General features: G+C 33.8%; 1 protein-coding gene across 1 annotated transcript; it reads right to left on the bottom strand.

Moving 5' to 3' along the window:
• Nucleotides 1-2,538: 2,538 nt before the first annotated feature.
• On the bottom strand, nucleotides 2,539-14,534 carry LOC137402550 (glutaredoxin domain-containing cysteine-rich protein CG31559-like). Its single transcript, XM_068089053.1, has 6 exons — nucleotides 14,444-14,534; nucleotides 12,486-12,648; nucleotides 12,061-12,211; nucleotides 11,265-11,498; nucleotides 8,912-8,977; nucleotides 2,539-2,734 (listed from the first exon to the last, which is right to left on the bottom strand). Exons 1-6 carry the CDS (start codon nucleotides 14,532-14,534, stop codon nucleotides 2,552-2,554), a joined length of 888 nt encoding a protein of 295 aa, XP_067945154.1. The 3' UTR covers nucleotides 2,539-2,551.
• Nucleotides 14,535-22,799: the final 8,265 nt, after the last annotated feature.

Genomic DNA, 22,799 nt, shown 5'->3' with positions numbered 1-22,799 from the left:
GAGTTATAGCATGTTATTCAATAGCATCCTTGCGGTTATCTTAACACGGCTTACAATGGATCGACACTCATAATTCCTCTTCAATTGCACATAAAATGCTTGTTTTGGCTGCAAACCGTAGCAAATATATCAATGCTTGCAAAGAGCTTTTATTCAAAATCATTAAATATAGATATAAAATAAAAATATACCTTCAAATTTAGAATGTAATAAAAATTGAAAACTTTAACAAATTGCAAAGCAAACCACAGGCTATAATATCATCGTAGGGTATAATTGCAAACAATAGATAACAACTGGTAGAGATATTTTTCAGCTTTTTAATGCATGTTTTATCTAAAGACCTTTGACAAGTTAGAGGTAAGTTAGCAAATTTATAGCATCCAAAAGGTTTAAAATCGGTCCAACGAAAAAAGAGGCCAAAATATTGGTGACATTCGCTTGGCCAGTAAATTGGAGGTAAATTTATCTTTCGAAATTCTGATGAGGCATTTGAAAAATGCACCGCCAGCCTCTACTTGAACGCCAGCTCCAATTGACCGCCACTAAAGAAGAAGAGTATTAAATTAGAGGTGGCGTTCAATTAGAGGTTTTACAGTAAATTAACAAGAAACTAAAGAGCAGCAAACCTGAGACCTCATCTTAACTAGAGGTTGGTGAGTAGTAAAATGTACCGCAAATTCATCTAGCCAGCTTTCCTAATTTTATGTAAATAGCAAAGAAGGTGAATATTTTGTGACGATTGTGTAAAGATGAAATATGGATCAAGAGCGCTATTGCTAAAGTGGCACTTATATCCCTGTCTAAGAATTATGACAGTGATTAAAATATCCTAAGGTGAGATAGTGTGCTCGAACCATGATTCGTTAAGCACAAGATATGGCTCTACACATGTAGGCTTCTCCAACTGTTAATGGACAGACAAGCTTTCACTCAACATCTTGTTAAAAATGTGAGGCCACCTCCCAATCTTTCAGACTGACGCTGTTTAAGTCTTGCTCTCTATTTTCTATAAGAACATTTTGCATCTTGATAGGTCTGTTGATAACTCTAATTCTATAATAGCTCTAAGTCTGTTGATAGCTCTAAGTCTATTGATAGCTCTAGGTCTGGTGATAGCTCTAGATCTGTTGATAGCTCTAGGTCTATTGATAGCTCTAGGTCTATTGATAGCTCTAGGTCTATTGATAGCTCTAGGTCTGGTGATAGCTCTAGATCTGTTGATAGCTCTAGGTCTATTGATAGCTCTAGGTCTATTGATAGCTCAAAGTCTGTTGATAGCTCTAGGTCTATTGATAGCTCTAGGTCTGTTGACAGCTCTAGTTCTATAATAGCTCTAGGTCTGTTGATAGCTCTAGGTCTGGTGATAGCTCTAGATCTGTTGATAGCTCTAGGTCTATTGATAGCTCTAGGTCTATTGATAGCTCAAAGTCTGTTGATAGCTCTAGGTCTATTGATAGCTCAAAGTCTGTTGATAGCTCTAGGTCTATTGATAGCTCTAGGTCTGTTGATAGCTCTAGGTCTGGTGATAGCTCTAGGTCTATTGATAGCTCTAGGTCTATTGATAGCTCTAGGTCTGTTGATAGCTCTAGGTCTATTGCTAGCTCTAGGTCTATTGATAGCTCTAGGTCTGTTGATAGCTTTATTGATAGCTGAGCTTTGCACAAAAGTAAGATGGCAAGAGTAATGAACATTTATACGACTGGAAGTTCTAACCAATATCTATAGACAAAAGCGCTTTCCATTGTGACATAATAGATGATGAGTCTAGCTGTTTGTTTAACAGACCTGCAGAAATAGTTATTCACTATGGGACAATTTCACTAGCTCCGATGACCTGTACTTGCATAAACATCCAAACTGTACACACAGGAGTAACAGAATAACATTTATTAGATAGATATATGACACTATAACAATTGAGCTGTGCTTATTAGAGCTGCTAGTCACTTGTTCAAAAAAATGGTTGTTCACTCACTTTATATGACAATCGCTTGTGCTAGGAACGTGGTGTTAAACCAGACAATGGATTGTGTTATATAAGAGAGAAATAAAAAACTCTAAGATATACATGTATGTAATTACTCGACTCTGATATTAACATCTTAGTATAATTGTTAAAAAAAAACAATGCAAACTGTCATATATACCTGGGCAGTTAATGTTGTTCCTTTGGCTTTACAGTTTAGCTCTAGAACTTACAGCAGGTCCATGTTAGTTCTTAACATAGTTTAATATTACCTACACTAAAGTGACCAATTGTCACTCAGATCAACTTAACTCATGGCTTGGATTAACTTAACTCATGAATTTGAGTAATTTAATGCGCTACTTGAAATAACTAAATTTACAAACTGGAATAGGACAACTCTTAAATGTAGATTTCAGAATGAAAGCTAAATAATTGGGTATACAGTATAATCAGGGTACACGCAAGCACCTGCAAGCACTTGCAAGCACCTACAGGCTCCTGTGAGCACCTGCGAGCATTTACATTCGTTGAAAGCTTTCAAACTAGCATTTATATGAATGCTACTATTCAATCTAAATGTCATTCTTGTTGTTCTAGACAGGAAGTACAACGAGTAAGTCCTTGTTTGTCACAGTTTGTGCATCTTAAACTAGTCAAATTTGAGTCAACCATTGTAGATTTCTTTGTTCCCTGACACTTAGGACAAGGGACATATCGGTAACCTCCGCAATCTTCACAATAGAACGACACATGTTCTATTTTCTGCAAAAGAAATTGTAGAAAGAGTTAAATGAAGCCCCTGATGTTGTCTGTTTACAAAAGGTGAGTAGGAAAATTACTTGAAATTTGAGGCGTATGTTCAGAAACATGAAAAACGATGACAACCTGTGGTCAGGTTGTATATGGCAAGACTACTTTACATTCGAAAGCAAAATAAAACATTAGGTAAGAGAAAATTGTCTTGAATAATGTGAGCAACATCACCTTGAACTATTTTAAAAATATAACCGTTAACTATGTTACCAACATCACCTTGACCTATGTTACCAACATCACCTTGACCTATGTTACCAACATCACCTTGACCTATGTTACCAACATAACCTTGACCTATGTTACCAACATCACCTTGACCTATGTTACCAACATCACCTTGACCTATGTTACCAACATCACCTTGACCTATGTTACCAACATCACCTTGACCTATGTTACCAACATAACCTTGACCTATGTAAACAACATCACGTTGAACTATGTTACCAACATCACCTTGACCTATGTTACCAACATCACCTTGACCTATGTTACCAACATCACCTTGACCTATGTAAACAACATAACCTTGACCTATGTAAACAACATCACGTTGAACTATGTTAACAACATCACCACTATTTATGGAATTGCGTAGAAACGATGACAAGACATGCCTCTAATTGCATCTCTCATTAGTATTGAGACCGTCACAAACAGTAATAACAGTTTTTTTACATTTCCAATAAATGATATCTCCCAGAAGTACAGCATCATGAATGCACAGGAAGGATTATAGCCCGTGGGATTTATGGTGACTATTAAGTTATGTTCAGAATTCCGCTTTATGTTCTTTTTGGAAAAACATGTCAGAGATGGACAGCGTGTGCCATAGGACATGACAATTAACATACGGTAGTTTCCTATGCTTAGTGCAAAAGTGCAATTAATATAGTTGTCTAGGCTTAGTGTAAAAGTTTTTTGAACTAAGCAAAGCAACAAATATGATAAATAGACAAGCGAGTAAATCAAAAGTCAGAAGTCAGCTAAACAACAGTTTTGAGTTGATTCTTTTCTCATGAAGATTATTTTGTATCTCATCTCAGCATAAGCTATCATTGCACTATAAAATAAAGTTGACATAGCAATATATATTATCGCTAAAAACGCTAGTTTCGTAAGGAATAATAAAGAAAATGCCCTTAATAAACTTTGTGGAGGGAGAATTATAGTATAATATATAATATGGGAAGTACTTGGCTGTTGGCTAATTACGGCAGATCTGTTTTGGGCAGACATAGACATAGGGCAGGTCTGCTCTCATCGGGTGATAGTTTGAGAAAATTATCACCTGAAGAGTGCAGAAACGGAAAACAGACCTGTCGTGACTCCAATGAGAAACAGACCTGTCGTGACTCCAATGAGAAACAGACCTGTCGTGACTCCAATGAGAAACAGACCTGTCGTGACTCCAATGAGAAACAGACCTGTTGTGACTCCAATGAGAAACAGACCTGTCGTGACTCCAATGAGAAACATTGACGTAGAAAAAGTAATTTTAACTTACTATAACACTCTAGTTATTTATAACACTTTGCACTTTTCAGAGCCCAGAGTGTTGCTAGCAGTAGGCCTGACCTCTTATACTTTTTATAAGTATAAGAGCGGGCGAGCGGGCTAGTTGAGCGGGCGGTGTTGCCGGGTAATAAAAAAGTCATCGCACAGAAAAATAATTTTTATTTAACAAATAACAATTACCATTCTAACTTTTATATCATGAGAAAAGTGTTTTGTGCAGTTTAAATAAACAAAAAAAATAAAACAATTGTTAAATCTTTTAAACTTTTTCAAACAACAGTAGCTTTCAAAGTTTATATCAGGAGAAAAATGCTTTGTGGTCAAATTAATTGAAAAAAAACAGCTGTAACAATGTTTAAATGTAAGTGGGAAATAATGAGAAAGTAATGCCTAAATTAAGTTTGTTTTGCTACGAGTACAATGAAAAATGATTTGGCAATGATACGGTTAGTACGAACTGAGAAAATACAAAGTACAATACTGGTACAAAGATAATATAGCGTTAATTTATATAATTTATATAAGTTAGCTATAAAGATCTATATATATAAAACTCAATGTTTGTTGTTTGTCATTCGATCCAGCTATAAAAATTAGACTAGCAATGGAAAATCGTATCGCAAAAGATTTGTTCTCGTAACCTTCTCATTCACCAGGTAATAAACTAATCCATTGAGCTACGTGAGATGCAATTGATTCATCAGGTAATATGAGTCATTATCTTGGTTAAAATACGCTTAGCGACTTTGTGTTTGGTTATGTGCGACATCACTAAAGCTTGCTCTCACGTCTCTTATTAGTAAGTTTAGCAATTCGGAAACTACATGTAGCTTACTTAAATTAATTATTGGCAATGTGCCAGGCCGATAGCTAGTGGCAGGCAACTACATTACCTGCCACTGTTTATAAACCATTTTTAATACCCGTGCAACGCCAGTCATTTTGCTTGTATCATATATAATATATATATTATATGTATCACATTATTCCAGACTTTTTATATATAATTATTATGTACTTATATATGTCACATAGCTGCATTCTATGAATATATAATTATTATATATTTAAAATTATTTTATAGTTACAGTCTCTATGGCAAAGGAGCAAAATAAGCTGTTTTTTGAATATTTATTACCCTATTAGTTTAGTTTTGACAGGTTTTATAATTCCATTTAAGTTATTTGTTTTAATGCTACATGTTTATTAATATTATATGTAATTACTCAAATTATTTATCGTTGTTTAATCAAGCAACATGCAAACTATTTATCAATATTTGCTTCAACATGTAGCTGTTTTTACACACAAAGTACGTATTAGAATCATTTAACTTCATGTTATGAGTTTCTAGTAGCTCCACATAGCAAACTAAAGAGGGATTGTTTTATTAAAGATTTCCCTGTCCCCTAAAGAGGAACCACATGGGCTGAAGAGAAGTCAGCAGTGGCTGCTAGTTCCTTTAGGCAAGTCACTAGGTATTGCCTACTTGAGTTTTGCAATTAAATTGATTTCTTCTGGAACATCCGACAAAGTTGATTTTTAATTGTGCTTTAAAACATTTCAATGCTAAAACATTACAACATTTATTTGAATATTTGGAGTTGTTTCCTCAAAAGAAAATCTAAAATCCAATGAGAACTGATTTTAGGTAAAGAGAAGACAAATACAAGTTAAATATCTGTTTATAAGGCCAATAACAAATGAAGTAAAAAAATTACTAAACAAACTTAGAGCTCTCCCGAAGAAAAGTTAGGAATGAAGGTCTGATGCAGTCAGCTGGTTGATTGTAAATGAGATTTTGTGATAAGGGGCTTTGTTTTACAAGAGATCTTCTTTATTTTTACAACTGGTAATTTTGTTGACATAAATTTCCGTTTGAACTTGTAAAATCTAAAAGTGATTCTGTTTTGCATGGAGTTTCCCATGTTTACTTCTTTGCTACATTAATACCGAGTTCAACAAGAGATAATCATTACAGCCTACATTACGCCTCAAATGGTCAATAATCTCACAGCTCAATCCCTAAGAGCTAAGAAGGTGAGACTGAACATTTTTATATCAAAGGTCTATGTAGGAACACGTTAATCAGTGTTACGTATATGACAGGTCCTACACATATAGCAGTACATAAGCTACATGATTACAGAATAATTTCTCAATTGCCCAAAGGAAGCTTTGGAGATAAACAAGTACAATCAACTTTTAACATTGTTAGAAAAAATCAAAGAAGCTTCCAATTGTAGTACATGTAGCAAGAAAAACATAAAAACGTTCTTTGTTGGCCTCATTTGTAGATTTATAAAAGGGAAATTTGTATATCAAACCAAAGACCGCAGTTAACTTCATAATAATGATGATGCAACAATTTTATGGGAAATTAACAAAACTTTGAGATACTCTAACTACTTCTATTCTAGATATCTAATGGCACAGAGGTGAGCTTTCTCGCACTTCGCAGCCTCACATGAACTCCTATTGGCTATTTACTCAATGCTAGATGGTATATATCCCTGACGGAGATGGTGTATCTCTGTCAGGGATGGTGTATATCCCTGACAAAGATGGTGTATATCCTGACAGAGATGTTATATATCCCTGACACAGATGGCGTATGTCTTTGACAGATATGGTATATATCCCTGACAAAGATGGTATATATCCCTGACGGAGATGGTATATATTCCTGACAGAGATGGTGTATCTTTGTCAAAATGGCATAGAAGTGAGCTTTCTCCCACTTCACAACCTTACATGAGCTTCTATTGGCTATTTACTCAATGCTAGATGATATATATTCCTGACAGAGAGTTGATAAATCCATGATAGAGATGGTATATATCCCTGACAGAGATGGTATATATCCCTGACAGAGATGGTGTATCCCTGACAGAGATGGTGTATATCCCTGACAGAGATGGTATATATCCCTGACAGAGATGGTATATATCACTGACAGAGAAGGTATATATCCCTGACAGAGATGGTATATATCCCTGGCAGAGATGGTATATATGCCTGACAGAGATGGTATACCATCTGAAATAAAGGGGCATGATGACGAGTAATACAAAATGATGCACTGTGTTTGGGATGCTCAGCTAATAGGTATCTAAAACCTAACAGGATGTAAACAGTGTTCTTGTCTTCAAAACTATTGACAGGAAGAAAATGTCTTATACAATATGTATATTACATACACTACAGATTATAAACGCAATATTTACTGTATACATTTTGTATATAAAATATATATATATATACTATACTAGAAATTCCCCTGTCATACAGCCCACGACCAAAGAGATATTGGAAAAAAAGAAAGGGTACTGATGGTTGAGAAATGCAATATTAGCAGTCAAATGGCACTGCAGTGCAATAGGATAACTGCAATGGTAGCTGTAATGTACTGGGTGTGGGTGTTATTATATACAACAAATAGCAATAATGAAAGGAAAAAATTATATGTTTATATCTCTCCCCAATGCAATAGGAGAAATGCAATATTGGCCAATATTAGAAGTAAAATGCACTGATATTATTAGAATAACCAATATTATTAATATAGTAATAATATAAAACCAATGCACAATTTTGTTTACATTTCAAAACGTCATAGCTAACAATATCAAGAAGTTGTGATATTTATATAGGTTTTTAGAAAATCTGTACTACGTAGTCATTGTTCCGTAGTCATCCAAACTTATAATTAAATATTGTAATAATCTCATAAGAATCGTTAGAAAAAAACATCATCGTCATTTCCTTTACTTACACTGCGTTGGACATCAGTTAGAATACCAAAGTACTCAAAAGTGTCTAAAATGTCAGTTACTTTGAAATCAGACAAAAATGAAACGATTTAAGTACTCCTATGTTAATTACAGAAACCTTTTGCAATTCGACAATGCTATATACTGGTGAAATGTGCACGTTATTTTTTCGTGAAATGCGCACGACTTAATCATTCTATTCTCTGTCGCTCGACGTTTCAATTTCCGGTCTTAACTTTGATAAAAGTAAGGTAGCAAGCTTTAATAACGATTTTTAGCCAAATAAATCTGTCTATTTGTGTATATTACGTTCAGATGGGTAAGTTTTAAGAGACTGTCGACAATTCACAAAGACTTGGTAACATATTTAAATAGGCTTATATGTGTTTTGTATCGTTATTATACTTAAATGACTCTACAAAGCGATGGTTAAATTTGTTGATGAGATTTCGAGACAAGGGTTTGCCTTGAAGTTGATTAATAATTTTTTGTAGGTTGTGTGCACATGCATTTATCATAAAAACTCTCAAACTTCGTTCCTGCTTGTTTGGTCGTGGGACAATATATTTACAATGCTACATTGGCAATATACATTTGTATATATATACAAGGTTATGCAGGCAATATTTTCTCTCAGGATCTACTGAATAATCTGATTGCAATTGTAACCTCAAATATTTTACCAGAGTCTTAGTAAATCCGGGGAACTGAAACTGTCATAAGCTAGTTGAAACAGGCGTGCTCAAAAATTTTTATAGGTAAAACTACCAATATGCATATACATTGCAATATAAATGCAAAATAAATGCAAAAATAGAAACAAATAACTCACTGGGTAGTTTTCTAAAAGGTGTGACAACTCTCCAGTCTCATTCAGTTCTTGAACTCTCTTTGCATTCTTCAAAGAAATTGGATGAATATGTACTGATCAAAAGTACAAAAAATGTTGTAGTTTTTGTAATACTTACCACTTCTTTAGAAATTACTTGAGTAGAAGTCAGCAACCAAAGTAGAGGGCAACACTATGAGCAGAGGTCAAGACCTCAGAGGTCATCAGTCAAATGTTGACCAAAGTAGAGATCAAGACTTGACTGAAGAACTTAATAAACGCATAAAGAGCAAAAAGTACGGTAGAAAGATTCAATGAGTACCAAATGGTATCTAATAGTTTGGGTATAATTACCAATTATAGATCATAAATAGTATATAGAATACAAAAGACCATAGAAAATAAATAGAATATAGCAAATCCAAGATAATAAATAAAAGATAACATATTATAGATAATAGATATAACATAACAGACCATAAATAATAGATAGAATATGACATATAGAACATGATGGTCAAATTCACAACATTCTTGCTAACTTCACAAACTTCACAAACTTCACAAATTCACAAATACTTACTAACATATGGCACATGAGAGGCTGTGCATGAAAGCAATGATTTCAATTGTATATCCGTGTACATATCTACATATTCATTGTATATCTACAGTACCAGCCTTGCATTTATTTATACTAGTTTTCTTTGTTTGTACTCCTGAAAGAATCAACACATGTCTGTATAATTGCTTTTATATGAACTTATTACATAATTGATGATGCAAAATGCAACTACCTCTAGCACATTTCATTATAACAAGCTATTCCGAACTCTTTAATATTTTCAAAACAAGTCATAAACTTGTGCATGGAACTTCTTTTGGAAATTGAATGAAACTCATAATTATTTCATTTCTTTGACTCATCTTAAAACCAATTTTAGATTGTGACGGGGATGCTATTATTTTATGGTAATTAAGTTGTCAAAGAAATAGATAGCTAAAGAATAGACACAGTCCTTCTTCTTAAGAATCTCTTTTCACCAGCAAGTAACACCTACTTGACCAGCTTCTCAACTCAAGAAAATGGTCATAGCTAAAACTGAACTATTGGCATCTGATGCAAAATATTACTTCTTTGTTTTTAAGGTTGGGAAACAGCCAGAAGTCAACAGTCCCAAGAAAGGGCATCTATTATAGCTTTCCAAAATGTGAATAAATGAGCAATTGGTTAGGATAAACAAAAGCACAGTAAATTTCTCAGTAGATCTCAGAGAGGAATACTAGTAAAAACCAGAGAGAAATACTAGTAGATTTCAGAGAGGAATACTAGTAGATATATCAGAGAAGAATACTAGTAGATGCCAAAAAGGAATACCGGTAGATAGTTAGATACCATAGAGGAATACCAGTAGATACCAGAGAGGAATACTAGTAAATATCAGAGATAAATACTAGTAGATACCAGAGAGGAATACTAGTAGATACCAGAGAGTAATACTAGTAGATATCAGAGAGAAATACTAGTAGATACCAGAGAGGAATATTAGTAGATACTAGAAAGTAATACTAGTAGATACCAGAGAAGAATACTAGTGGATATCAGAGAGGAATACTAGTAGATATCAGAGAGGAATACTAGTAGATATCAGAAAGGAATACTAGTAGATATCAGAAAGGAATACTAGTAGATACTATAGAGGAATACTAGTAGATACCAGAGAGGAATACTAGTAAATATCAAAGAGGAATACTAGTAGATACCAGAGAGAAATACTAGAAGATATCAGAGAGGAATACTAGTAGATATCAGAGAGGAATACTAGTAGATATCAGAGAGAAATACCAGTAGATACTAGAGAGGAATACTAGTAGATATCAGAGAGGAATACTAGTAGATACCAGAAAGGAATACTAGTAAAAACCAGAGAGACATATTAGTAGATATCAGAGGGGAATACTAGTAGATACCAGAAAGTAATACTAGTAGATACCAGAGAGAAATACTAGTAGATATCAGAGAGGAATACTAGTAGATATCAGAAAGGAATACTAGTAGATATCAGAAAGGAATACTAGTAGATATCAGAGAGGAATACTAGTAGATATCAGAAAGGAATACTAGTAGATACTATAGAGGAATACTAATAGATATCAGAGAGGAATACCAGTAGATATCAGAGAGGAATTCTAGTAGATATCAAAAAAGAATACTAGTAGATATCGGAGCGAATTTTTGGAAAAGACTGCTGATTAATATTTAGTTCTGGCGCCCTGCTGCCTGTGTTCAACAATTTTGGCAACAATAGGGTTATGAAAACAGAATAGCCACTTCACTTAAAGTGGTTTCACTCACTCCAATCCACCATCCTCCCGCAAATAGCTGAGGTAATGTCATCTCCTCCTCATTAAGCCTTCCCTCGAGTTCTTCTTGGTAGAGTCTGTTCCTGCTCACATCCCGTAATTCATAGCGAAGTCTATGATTCTGCAAGATGTTTATAACTTCTTTGCAGTTTTGGTACGTACTGCGAACGATGCTTACTGATGTACTGTAGAGAACTATCTTGCCTTCTTCATCGGTCTTGCAGAGCTACACAAAATGAGAGAAGGCAGATATACAGTTTCATCTTTTCAATGGCATGAAAGAAGACCAGTTTTTCTCTGAGAAGTATTTATTTCATAATCTATGCAATCTTGTTAAAATATATAATACGTAATCTGAGTATTATATCAAAACTAAATCATGGTCCTTCCAACATTAGTTGAAGTACAACTCCGTTGCGCCTGCTCAAGACAAATGATAAAATGTATGATTAGGCTAAATATAGACAAGCTATTTTCAGTTGCCCATTCTCGGTAAATTCATGGCCTGCAATATTTTGCGGATTAGATGCAACAAAGATTTCGATAACGCTCATCTGCTGGCCATCACGAGATCATCATGACAACCCCTTGCTGGTCATTATGACACCCTCTGCCAGTCATCATGACACCACCTGCCGGTCATCATGAAATCCCCTGCCGGTCATCATGACACCACCTGTCGGTTATCATGACACCACCTGTCGGTCATTACGACACCCCCTGCCGGTCAGCATGACACCCACCTGTTGATTATCATGACACCACCTGCCGGTCAGCATGACACCCACCTGTTGATTATCATGCTTGCTAACGGATGTCCGAACTCGATTCCTCACACCTCGAACCGTCCCCTTTTCGGATATTAACTCTTCCTGAATAGAGACTCCCATTTGGTTAGTGCCATGTGAAGTTGCTTCCTCTCTCACACTCATGCGTAAACTGCAACAAATGAAACAAGCAGTTAGGCTTAATGAAAAAGGAAAAATCAAAAATGCGAGGAGGAAGCATAGACACCTTTTAAGCTATATTAACAATTTCTTTGCCCGTGTGTCTGTCTGTTAGTCCATGTAAACTCTATGAGGTTCTCTATATTTTATGGCTAATTTTATCCAAACTTAACATACTCTCTGTACGTTCCACGAAGTTGTTAAAACATTTGATCCCAAAACACCATCTGATATAGCTGATATTTGGTTGGTTCCTGAAAACCAACCATATATCAGCCATCTCACCTATATCAGCTATAACAGCTAGATTAGCTATATCAGCTATTACAGCTGAATTAGCTATATCAGCTATTACAGCTAGATTAGCTATATCAGCTATAACAGCTAGATTAGCTATATCAGCTATTACAGCTGGATTAGCTATATCAGCTATAACAATTATAACAGCTGTATTTTCATAGGTTTATGATTACATACTGTACTCGCACGCTTATATAAATGTACTATCATAAAGAACTTATTCAGCAGTTTAAAAAACAAATAGAAAAGCCTAATTACTAGAAAGCATTTATATATAAATGTGATTAAGGAAAGCTGTAGGTAGATTAATAGCATTAAACAGGAAACACAGGAATAAATCATGAATTGTATAAAATGTAGTAATAAACTTGTAAACAAATTTTGTTTTCTTGGTAACTAGCTATAATCTATTAAATCTACTCACATGCTTTTGTCTGATCGCAAAAGAATTGGGCTACAACTACAAGTATTTATTTGAAAGAATAATAAAAACATGAAGGTTATTATACAAATACAAACCAAAGCTATAATAATTCTTACGTGTAAGTCTTGATGTAAGTTGACACCTTTACAACAATCTACATGTTTGTTCAGAAGCACTCTCCATTCCAAGACAAGGAAGAACAGGAACAATAGCTATTAATTTTCAACCATCTCTTGACATAGACAGTGGCTGAACGCAAATACAGCTGAGCGCAAGACCGCTGGCTGGTATAAGATATTACAAAATCAGAAAAACTGCAACAATAGACCATAGTCTATAGACATTGATTCTACCGACAGGTATGTATTGATATTTTTCAAGGAATAGCAATACGCTGTATTGATAGCCATCAAGCAAGAAACATCTATAAGCCAATCATTGCTGCAAGCATATAGTTAGCTCACGTACTCCATTCATTTAATTGTTACCGAACAGAGGCTATTGATCGCTCAGAATAGAATAGAAGCTACTACTCAGTGATACTTAACTGAAGTGAGAATGGAAATTTTATAGCCTGATTCCTGATCTCTGCTGGCAGGTGCTATCTATTGTGGCACCAAAGATGGCTCATGACGAGTGGCACTAGAGAAAGTGGCCCTCGTTTTGTTGCCAATTTAAATACGGAGCTGAGGCAACACTGGCTATATAACATTCTTTATATTAAAATTTTATCAACAGCGTGAGGCTATTTTGCTAGTGAAACAGAGAACATTAAAATGTGAACATTTGGTGGCTAGCAGAGATATTTTTGGAGAAAACACACAGAATTGAATATTTAATTTGAAATATATGTCATAAGATCATATCTATTCATTTCCTGTGTCAACTATGCCAGCTTCCTGTATCAATACCAACCTTACTACATTTCGACATTGGATTGCTTGACAACATGTAATGTCCTCATATCTCACAGTATTTTCAGCCAATCAACAAAAAGATGTTACAATAAGTCGTTGCGTGTCTTGCTACGACGCTCACAATGATTGATTGAGATTGCAGTAAGATATTAAAGTGCATTGCACTCAATAACAAATTTCTGGTAATGTTTGCATTGCTCTGACAAAGGTTTAATTGAAACAAAAGTAGGTCATTGAAAAATTTGCAAAAGATGACGAATTAAACAAATTAATATGTATGTGAAGGATGCAATTTGTACCTGATTTGTTAGAGCTAACAGGCGACAGATACTAAACAGTTCAAGAGGTTGACAGCCGATCAACAGCAAATGGCAATGTGGTAACAAGTCAGAACAATATAGAAGCCATTATTTTCAGGAAACATTATGATACAATTAGTTTAGCTCACCACTGGAGACGATAAGCCAAACAGTAGGGCTGATCTTAGCCTATCTTGACAAACTGTTGTTTTTGCAGAGTTGCCTCACCCCCCCCCGGCGAGCGGGGTGAGCAACACAACAGCTTGTCACAAGACGTACTGCACCTGATGCATCAGCTGCACTGAAAGGGACTTGTTTTCTTCTGTCTATGCGGCTTGGCTGCGATGTTATGTCGGTGGCTCCATTGGTAATCATAACGGATTTAGCACAAAAATTTATGTAGAAAAAAATAAGATAGAAACGTTTAACCAGAGACCAGTCTCTGCAGAAAACTTTAGAACTTAAAAACTTAGGCAACAACAGCAGCCAAACATGTTGTAATTTGTGCGCTTAGTCAGTTTTATTTGTATTTTTGTTTCAATCAGTTTTATTTGTTCTTATTGATTTATGTTTAATTTATTTGATTTTTAAGTTCTGCTAAAGTTTACCGCAAAGTCTGGTCTCTGGTTAAACATTTTCATCTTATTTTTTTCTTATTATATCTTATATTTGTCTTTTACATAAATTTTTGAGCTAAATCCGTTATGATTACCGATGGAGCGACCGACATAACATCGCAACCAGGCCGCATAGACGAAGGAGAACAACTCCCTTTCAGTGCAGCTGATGCATCAGGTGCAGTGCGTCTTGTGACAAGCTGTTGTTTTGCTTGCCCTGCTCAACGGGGGACAACTCCGCAAAAACAACAATTTGTCAAGACAAGCTAGGCTGATCTATGTTAGTTTGGCTCACTACTGCAGACGATAAGCTAAGCAGTAGGGCTGATCTATGCTAGTTTGTGCGCTCTGTATGCCCAGCGACACAGCATTATAGACATGCAGAAGGGTCTGAAACAAAGTCCATGACATAGAGAATGGTGTGAGACAAAGTCAGTGCACCAATGTGTTGTTAGAGAGCCTTCAAGTTGGTCCTCATTTACTTCTGCCCAACACCCTGCTACACGCATTCTGAATATAAAGTAGGCATTTTAGCCTTCATCGTGTAGATGCTTCCTTGACTAAACTCTAAGCTACACATATGTAAATACTACCAAAGACATATGGTTTAAACAGGTTTAGTAACAGCAAAAACAGTACATTCAATTTGGAGTAAGCTATAAACAATGAAATGCTTTCAAATCTGCTGCGTACAATGAACAGTTTTTGTTCCACTATGGAGTACAGAAGAATAATATAAAAAAACTAGATTGAAGTTGAAAACAGACTCGAGTAACTCTGTGTCATTGTTATTATGTATTTATTTATTTGTTACATATTTATTATATACTTATTATTATTTATTATAATTTATCTATTAGAAAAAAACCCATTTGGAAAGAATATTTCAGTTATACTATTCATAGATTCTGACAACTGAAGTCTTAGTATAGAGACTTGATCAACAATTTTATTTCTATAACCATACTTGCTGGTTAGGTTACAATAACAGCTCACTGATATTACTCCCTGTCTAAATATAATTTTTACTGTCTAAATATAATAGTTGCTGTCTAAATATAATATTTGCTGTCTAAATGTAGTAGTTACTGTCTAAATATAGTATTTACTGTATAAATATAGTATTTACTGTCTAAATATAATATTTACTGTCTAAATATAATATTTACTGTCTAAATATAGTAACTACTGTCTAAATATAGTAGTCACTGTCTAAATATAGTAGTTACTGTCTAAATATTATATTTACTGTCTAAACATAGTAGTTACTGTCTAAATATAGTATTTACTGCCTAACTATGGTATTTACTGTATAAATATAGTACTTACTGTCTAAATATAGTAGTTACTGTCTAAATATAATATTTACTGTCTAAATATAGTATTTACTGTCTAAATATAGTAGTTACTGTCTAAATATAATATTTACTGTCTAAATATAGTATTTACTGTCTAAATATAGTATTTACTGTCTAAATATATTATTTACTGTCTAAATATTATATTTACTGTGTAAATATAGTAGTTACTGTCTAAATATAGTTTTTACTGTCTAAATATATTAGTTGCTGTCTAAATATAGTATTTACTGTCTAAATATAGTAGCTACTGTCTAAATATAATATCTACTGTCTAAATATATTATTTACTGTCTAAATATAGTATTTACTGCCTAAATATAGTAGTTACTGTCTAAATATAGTAGCTACTGTCTAAATATAAGATTTACTGTCTAAATATAGTATTTACTGTCTAAATATAATTTTTACTGTCTTAATATAATAGTTACTGTCTAAATATAGTATTTACTGTATAAATATAGTATTTACTATCTAAATATAATATTTACTGTCTAAATACAGTATTTACTGTCTAAATATAATATTTACTGTCTAAATATAATAGTTACTGTCTAAATATAGTAGTTACTGTCTAAATATAATATTTACTGTCTAAATATAGTAGTTACTGTCTAAATATAATATTTACTGTCTAAATATAGTAGCTACTATCTAAATGTCGTATTTACTGTATAAATATAGTTTTTACTGTCTAAATATAGTATTTACTGTCTAAATATTATATTTACTGTATAAATATAGTAGTTACTGTCTAAATATAGTAGTTACTGTCTAAATATTATATTTACTGTCTAAATATAGTAGTTACTGTCTAAATATAGTATTTACTGTCTAAATATTATATTTACTGTATAAATATAGTAGTTACTGTCTAAATATAGTAGTTACTGTCTAAATATAATAGTTACTGTCTAAATATAGTGTTTACTGTATAAATATAGTATTTACTGTATAACTATAATGTTTATTGTCTAAATATAGTATTTACTGTATAACTATAATGTTTATTGTCTAAATATTGTATTTAATGTATAACTATAATATTTTTTGTATAACTATAATATTTACTGTCTAAATATAGTAGTTACTGTCTAAATATAGTATTTACTGTATAACTATAATATTTATTGTCTAAATATAGTATTTACTGTATAACTATAATAATTACTGTATAACTATAGTATTTACTGTATAACTACAGTGTTTACAGTACAACAATAGTATTGTTTGTTGTACAGCCATTGTTTGTTGTTTAGTCATATAGGAAGCAATGGCTGAACTTGCAGTATGTCTGCTACATGGGCAGGCAAAGTTTAGCTTGGTGGTGGTTGTTTGAATCATCCAATCAAAACACTAGGCTGCCTACAATTTATAGTCTTCATTGACACAGCATCATTAAAAAGCCCATGAAACACTCTATTATACAATCAACTAGCAGTGTGTTAGGATAACCATCAGCCATGTTTACAACTTAATAAGTCAAACTATGAACCTTCTTTCCTAGAAAAAGTGAACATACCAATGAAATTGCTGTTCATCTAAACTTTTAGCAGTTTGATACGACTGGAACATTTACCTCTGATACTCTGAATATAAACGGTGTGATGGTATCAATTGATTTTTAACCTGATAAATTAATATGAAGCAGGCATCTCAGATGTGTAAGTTGACATGTAAATTATAAATAGATTTTATTTAAACCTTTTACACAGTCTCTTATACCAGAGCATTAAGTCTATTTAAAAAGAAGTATTAAAAACAAATCTGTCTTAGTTGGGTGAAAATACCATACAGCTAAATCTGATGTCCACAAATTCAGAGGTGGTATCAAGCATGTCTTACAAAGACATGGTTACAAGTTCAAATCTACAAACCCCAAGTTTACAACTTGGGGTTTGTACTTCAAATCTACAAACTTGGAAGTACCCTAGAGACTCGGAAGTACCCTAAAGACTCAGAAGTACCCTAAAGATTCGGAAGTACCCTAAAGACTCGGAAGTACCCTAAAGACTCGGAAGTACCCTAGAGATTCGGAAGTACCCTAAAGACTCGGAAGTACCCTAGAGACCCAGAAGTACCCTAAAGACTCGGAAGTACCCTAGAGACTCGGAAGTACCCTAAAGACTCGGAAGTACCCTAGAGACTTGGAAGTACCTAGAGACTTGGAAGTACCCTAGAGACTTGGAAGTACCCTACAAGAGACTTGAAGGTAACTTATGACACTCGGAACTGAATAAAGATTCCAAGCTCATCGGAGTGCGAATGCGTTACAGAATATAAAGTGACAGCATCGAGAATACGTGAAAACTCTTTGGAAACAGCTACAGACTTATAGTACAGATGAAAGTAGTGACTTCAGATGCCCCTTGTCCAAAAAGGTACAAATCACGACTTAACTACACAGCCACTCGACAGCTCATAAATGGAATAGCGAGTAGACATCTCACTCGGCAGTGAAAGAAAGAGATTTTCATTGCCGTGTATGCAAGACTTCATCTGAATGTTAATTACAAAAGATTATAAAAAGTTGGCAACTTTCATAGTTTTAGAGCAGCTAAAGATGAGAAAGGTCATGAGCAAGGTCATGAGCAAGGCCATGAGCAAGGTCATGAGCAAGGCCATAAGCTGTTTTGAGAATATTTACATGTAAATATGTTTATTAGCGACAAAAAATATTCAACTAATAATAAATTTTGCTTATGTTTGATCTTGTAAATAATGTTATAATATAGCTCATATTGATATTGATAGACAGTGGTCCGCAATTAACTTAGGTTCTTCTGCTATACATAGCCCAAGGATAAGGACAAGAAGAATTCACCTATAATTACATCAGTAGTTACACTCACAACCTCAGTATCCTTTCACAAGCATCAAGCTATTTCAAATATTTCTTCAAAATCTTTGGTCAAAATAATTTATGTTCAAAATATTCATATTTATCCTTCCACACATATGACAAACGTCATTTTCTATTTCGTGACACCAACACACTACATCCACTGTCGTATTTTATCAGCTTAGGAACCTTTTGTTACTACAACCTTCAAACACTATCCCTACTCCTCCGCAACGTAAGAACCTTCTGTTACTACAACCTTCAATCACTATCCCTACTCCTCCGCAACATAGGAACCTTCTGTTACTACAACCTACAATCACTATCCCTACTCCTCCGCAACGTAAGAACCTTCTGTTACTACAACCTACAATCACTATCCCTACTCCTCCGCAACGTAAGAACCTTCTGTTACTACAACCTTCAATCACTATCCCTACTCCTCCGCAACATAGGAACCTTCTGTTACTACAACCTACAATCACTATCCCTACTCCTCCGCAACGTAAGAACCTTCTGTTACTACAACCTTCAATCACTATCCCTACTCCTCCGCAACATAGGAACCTTGTGTTACTACAACCTACAATCACTATCCCTACTCCTCCGCAACGTAAGAACCTTCTGTTACTACAACCTACAAACACTATCCCTACTCCTCTGCAACGTAAGAACCTTCTGTTACTACAACCTTCAATCACTATCCCTACTCCTCTGCAATACCATTAGATTATTTAATATAGTGCTATCTTTTATACCTTTCAAGTTTTAAACTTTTAATACCACTTTTTAAAATACCTTTATTCAACTTACTCAACAATTCCTCATTTTTGTCTTCTCATTCATGTTTAGCGCGTAATGACAAACATTATTTTTGCTGATAATTATTAATTCCCATAAAAGTTACACATACATACCAGAAATGGGCCGATAATAATGTGCTGCCTCCAACAATGATCTCTAGAGAGTCAGGTAATAGTCAGCTACATACCACAACTGAGTGTTTGTCATTGACCTGTGTCGCTTCTCATGTAAATGACTTTCACGACCAAATTACTCCAATTGTTGTGATGTAGTCTGTCTCGTTACCATGTTCACAAAATGTGTAGACTGTTGCTGTCACATGACCCTTAATCTCCGCACTTTTAAAGAATAAACCCTATTGGCTATAAAATTAGCAGTCAATGAATAACCCTCTACTTAAGATATACTCCTTGTACTTAAGTCATGCAACAATACGCTGGTCACTTTAAAGAGTTAAATTGCGACAACCATAACATGGCTTCCTAGAGATGAACTCGTGACCTTTGTATGCCAAACAACGTCAACGACATGGAAAGCGAAAATTGAATATTTTGTGGAGAGAGCCAATAATCTAGTTAAAAGAATCATTAATGTTTCCCCAGTAAAGATTTCTATAGTCTATGATACCTCAAAGGCTAGGGGTTAAAGATGCTGGGGAATATAAAAACTAGTACAAAAAAGCTGATAGTTTAAATTTTACATAGTCTGAGTTGAAACAAACATCTCTTTCGTCCTGTCGGTCTCTTAACCTGCAAATTTCCCAGCTTAATTCTCTACTCGCTATTTTCCTAGTCTATAAAATAACAACATAAACCTCTTTATATTAATTATTATTTACAAATTCAGTTTTTTGCATCCACCTTAGTTGCTTACATAATATTATATGATGTACTTATTTTAAATTAAATTAATTAAATTATCGTAAATATATATATACATAAATATATGTATACATATATATATATATATATATATGTATATATATATGTATATATATGGATGTATATACATATATATATGTATACATATATATATATGTATATATATACATATATATATGTATATATACATGTACATATATATATATATATATATATATATATATATATATATATATATATATATAACTAACTAGAGTGTGGAATAGGTTAATTTTACTTATCTTTATTCCAGATTGATGTTTTATTCTGGGTCACGACAGGTCTGTTTCGTGCTGGTGCACTCTTCAGGTGACTTGTGTTGAATGGCGGATGGAATTGCCTCTCCTGATGTTTTTGGTGGTGTCTGTAGCTCCGCCTCTGCCTGGATCGTATTGGCTTTGAGTTTTTGAGAATTAAGAGCAAAATTAGAGCATTTTAAAGCGTATCTTGTATTATTTAAGGTGGATATCCAGGTCTTGCCAACGTGAGTCATTTCAAGTCTTGCAAAGAGAGCTAGCTACAGAGTTACATGGTTTTGAGTTGTAACCATATATATGTATATTTACATTTATCCCACGACCAAACGAGCGGAGCAAATGTTTGAGAGTTTTTATGATAAATGTATGTGCACACAACTTACGAAAATTATTCATCAACAACGTCGTAAACCCTTGTACCAAAATCTCATCAACAAATTTAACCATTTTTCTGTAGAGTCGTTTAAGTATAATAACGATACAAAACACATATAAACCTATTTGAATATATTACCAAGTCTTTGAAAAGTGTCAACAGTATTTTAAAACTTACCCATATGAACGGATTATACACAAATAGACAGATTAATTTGGCTGAAAATCGTTATTAAAACTTGCTAAGCCTTACTTTTATCAAAATTAAGACTGGCAAACGAAACGCCGAGTGACAGAGAATAGAACCTTTAAGTCGTGCGCATTTCACAAAAAAAATAACGTGCACATTTCACCAGTCTATAGCATTGTCGAATTGCCGAAGGTTTCTGTAATTAACGTAAAAGTACTGAAATATAATCGTTTCATTTTTGCCTATTTCAAAGTAACTGATATTTTAGACACTTTGAGTACTTTGGTATTCTAACTGCTGTCCAACGCAGTGAAAGTAAAGGAAATGACGATATTTTTTTCTAACGATTCTTATGAGATTATTACAATATTTAATTATAAGTTTGGATGACTATTGAAGTGTTATAGTCACACTAACAACATCGATGATGGGTAATATGATACTATTATTATTTTTTCTAAATAGTTTTGTTAAATAGATTTTCTAAAAATCTATATAAATATCACAACTTCTTGATATTGTTAGCTATGACGTTTTGAAATGTAAACAAAATTGCGCATTGGTTTTCTATTATTACTGTATTACTATATTAATAATATTGGTTATTCTAATAATATCAGTGCATTTTACTTCTAATATTGCATTTCTCCTACTGCAGGGGAGAGATATAAACATATAATCCTTTCCTTTCATTATTGCTGTTTGTTGTACATAATAACACCCACACTCAGTACATTACAGCTACCATTGCAGTTATCCTACTGCACTGCAGTGCCATTTGACTGCTAATATTGCATTTCTCAACCATCAGTACCCTTTCTTTTTTCCAATATCACTTTGGACGTGGGCTGTATGACAGGGGAATTTCTAGTATTCATTCATAAACATACACGTACATGTGTACATAGAAGATTAATTATTATAGCTTGACACGTCTTTTAAAATTTAAACTTAAGAGCACCTGTTTCAGTTACAGAAATAAGTTTAAACAATATATTACATGCACCAGGGAAAGACAACAAATAGACTACTTGGCCTGCTTAAAACTTACTATGTTTAAATTATGGCCTAGGAATACAATGAGCAACAAACTTGGCCTGCAAACACAAACATACATGTACATGTGTACATAGAAGATTGATTGTTATAGCTTGACACTTGTTTTTAAGAAAGCTCTTCTTCTGTCAATGTGTCCATGGCAGAAATCTTTCACAACTGATTCTGCATCTATTTCAACATTTTTATATATGTGTAATATTAGATGATTATTTAGACAG

This window comes from Watersipora subatra, chromosome 8 (genome assembly GCF_963576615.1).
Source record: "Watersipora subatra chromosome 8, tzWatSuba1.1, whole genome shotgun sequence".
Classification (NCBI taxonomy): Eukaryota; Metazoa; Bryozoa; class Gymnolaemata; order Cheilostomatida; family Watersiporidae; genus Watersipora; species Watersipora subatra.
Note: the sequence above shows the minus strand (reverse complement) of the source record. Positions and strands in the feature narration are given on the sequence as shown.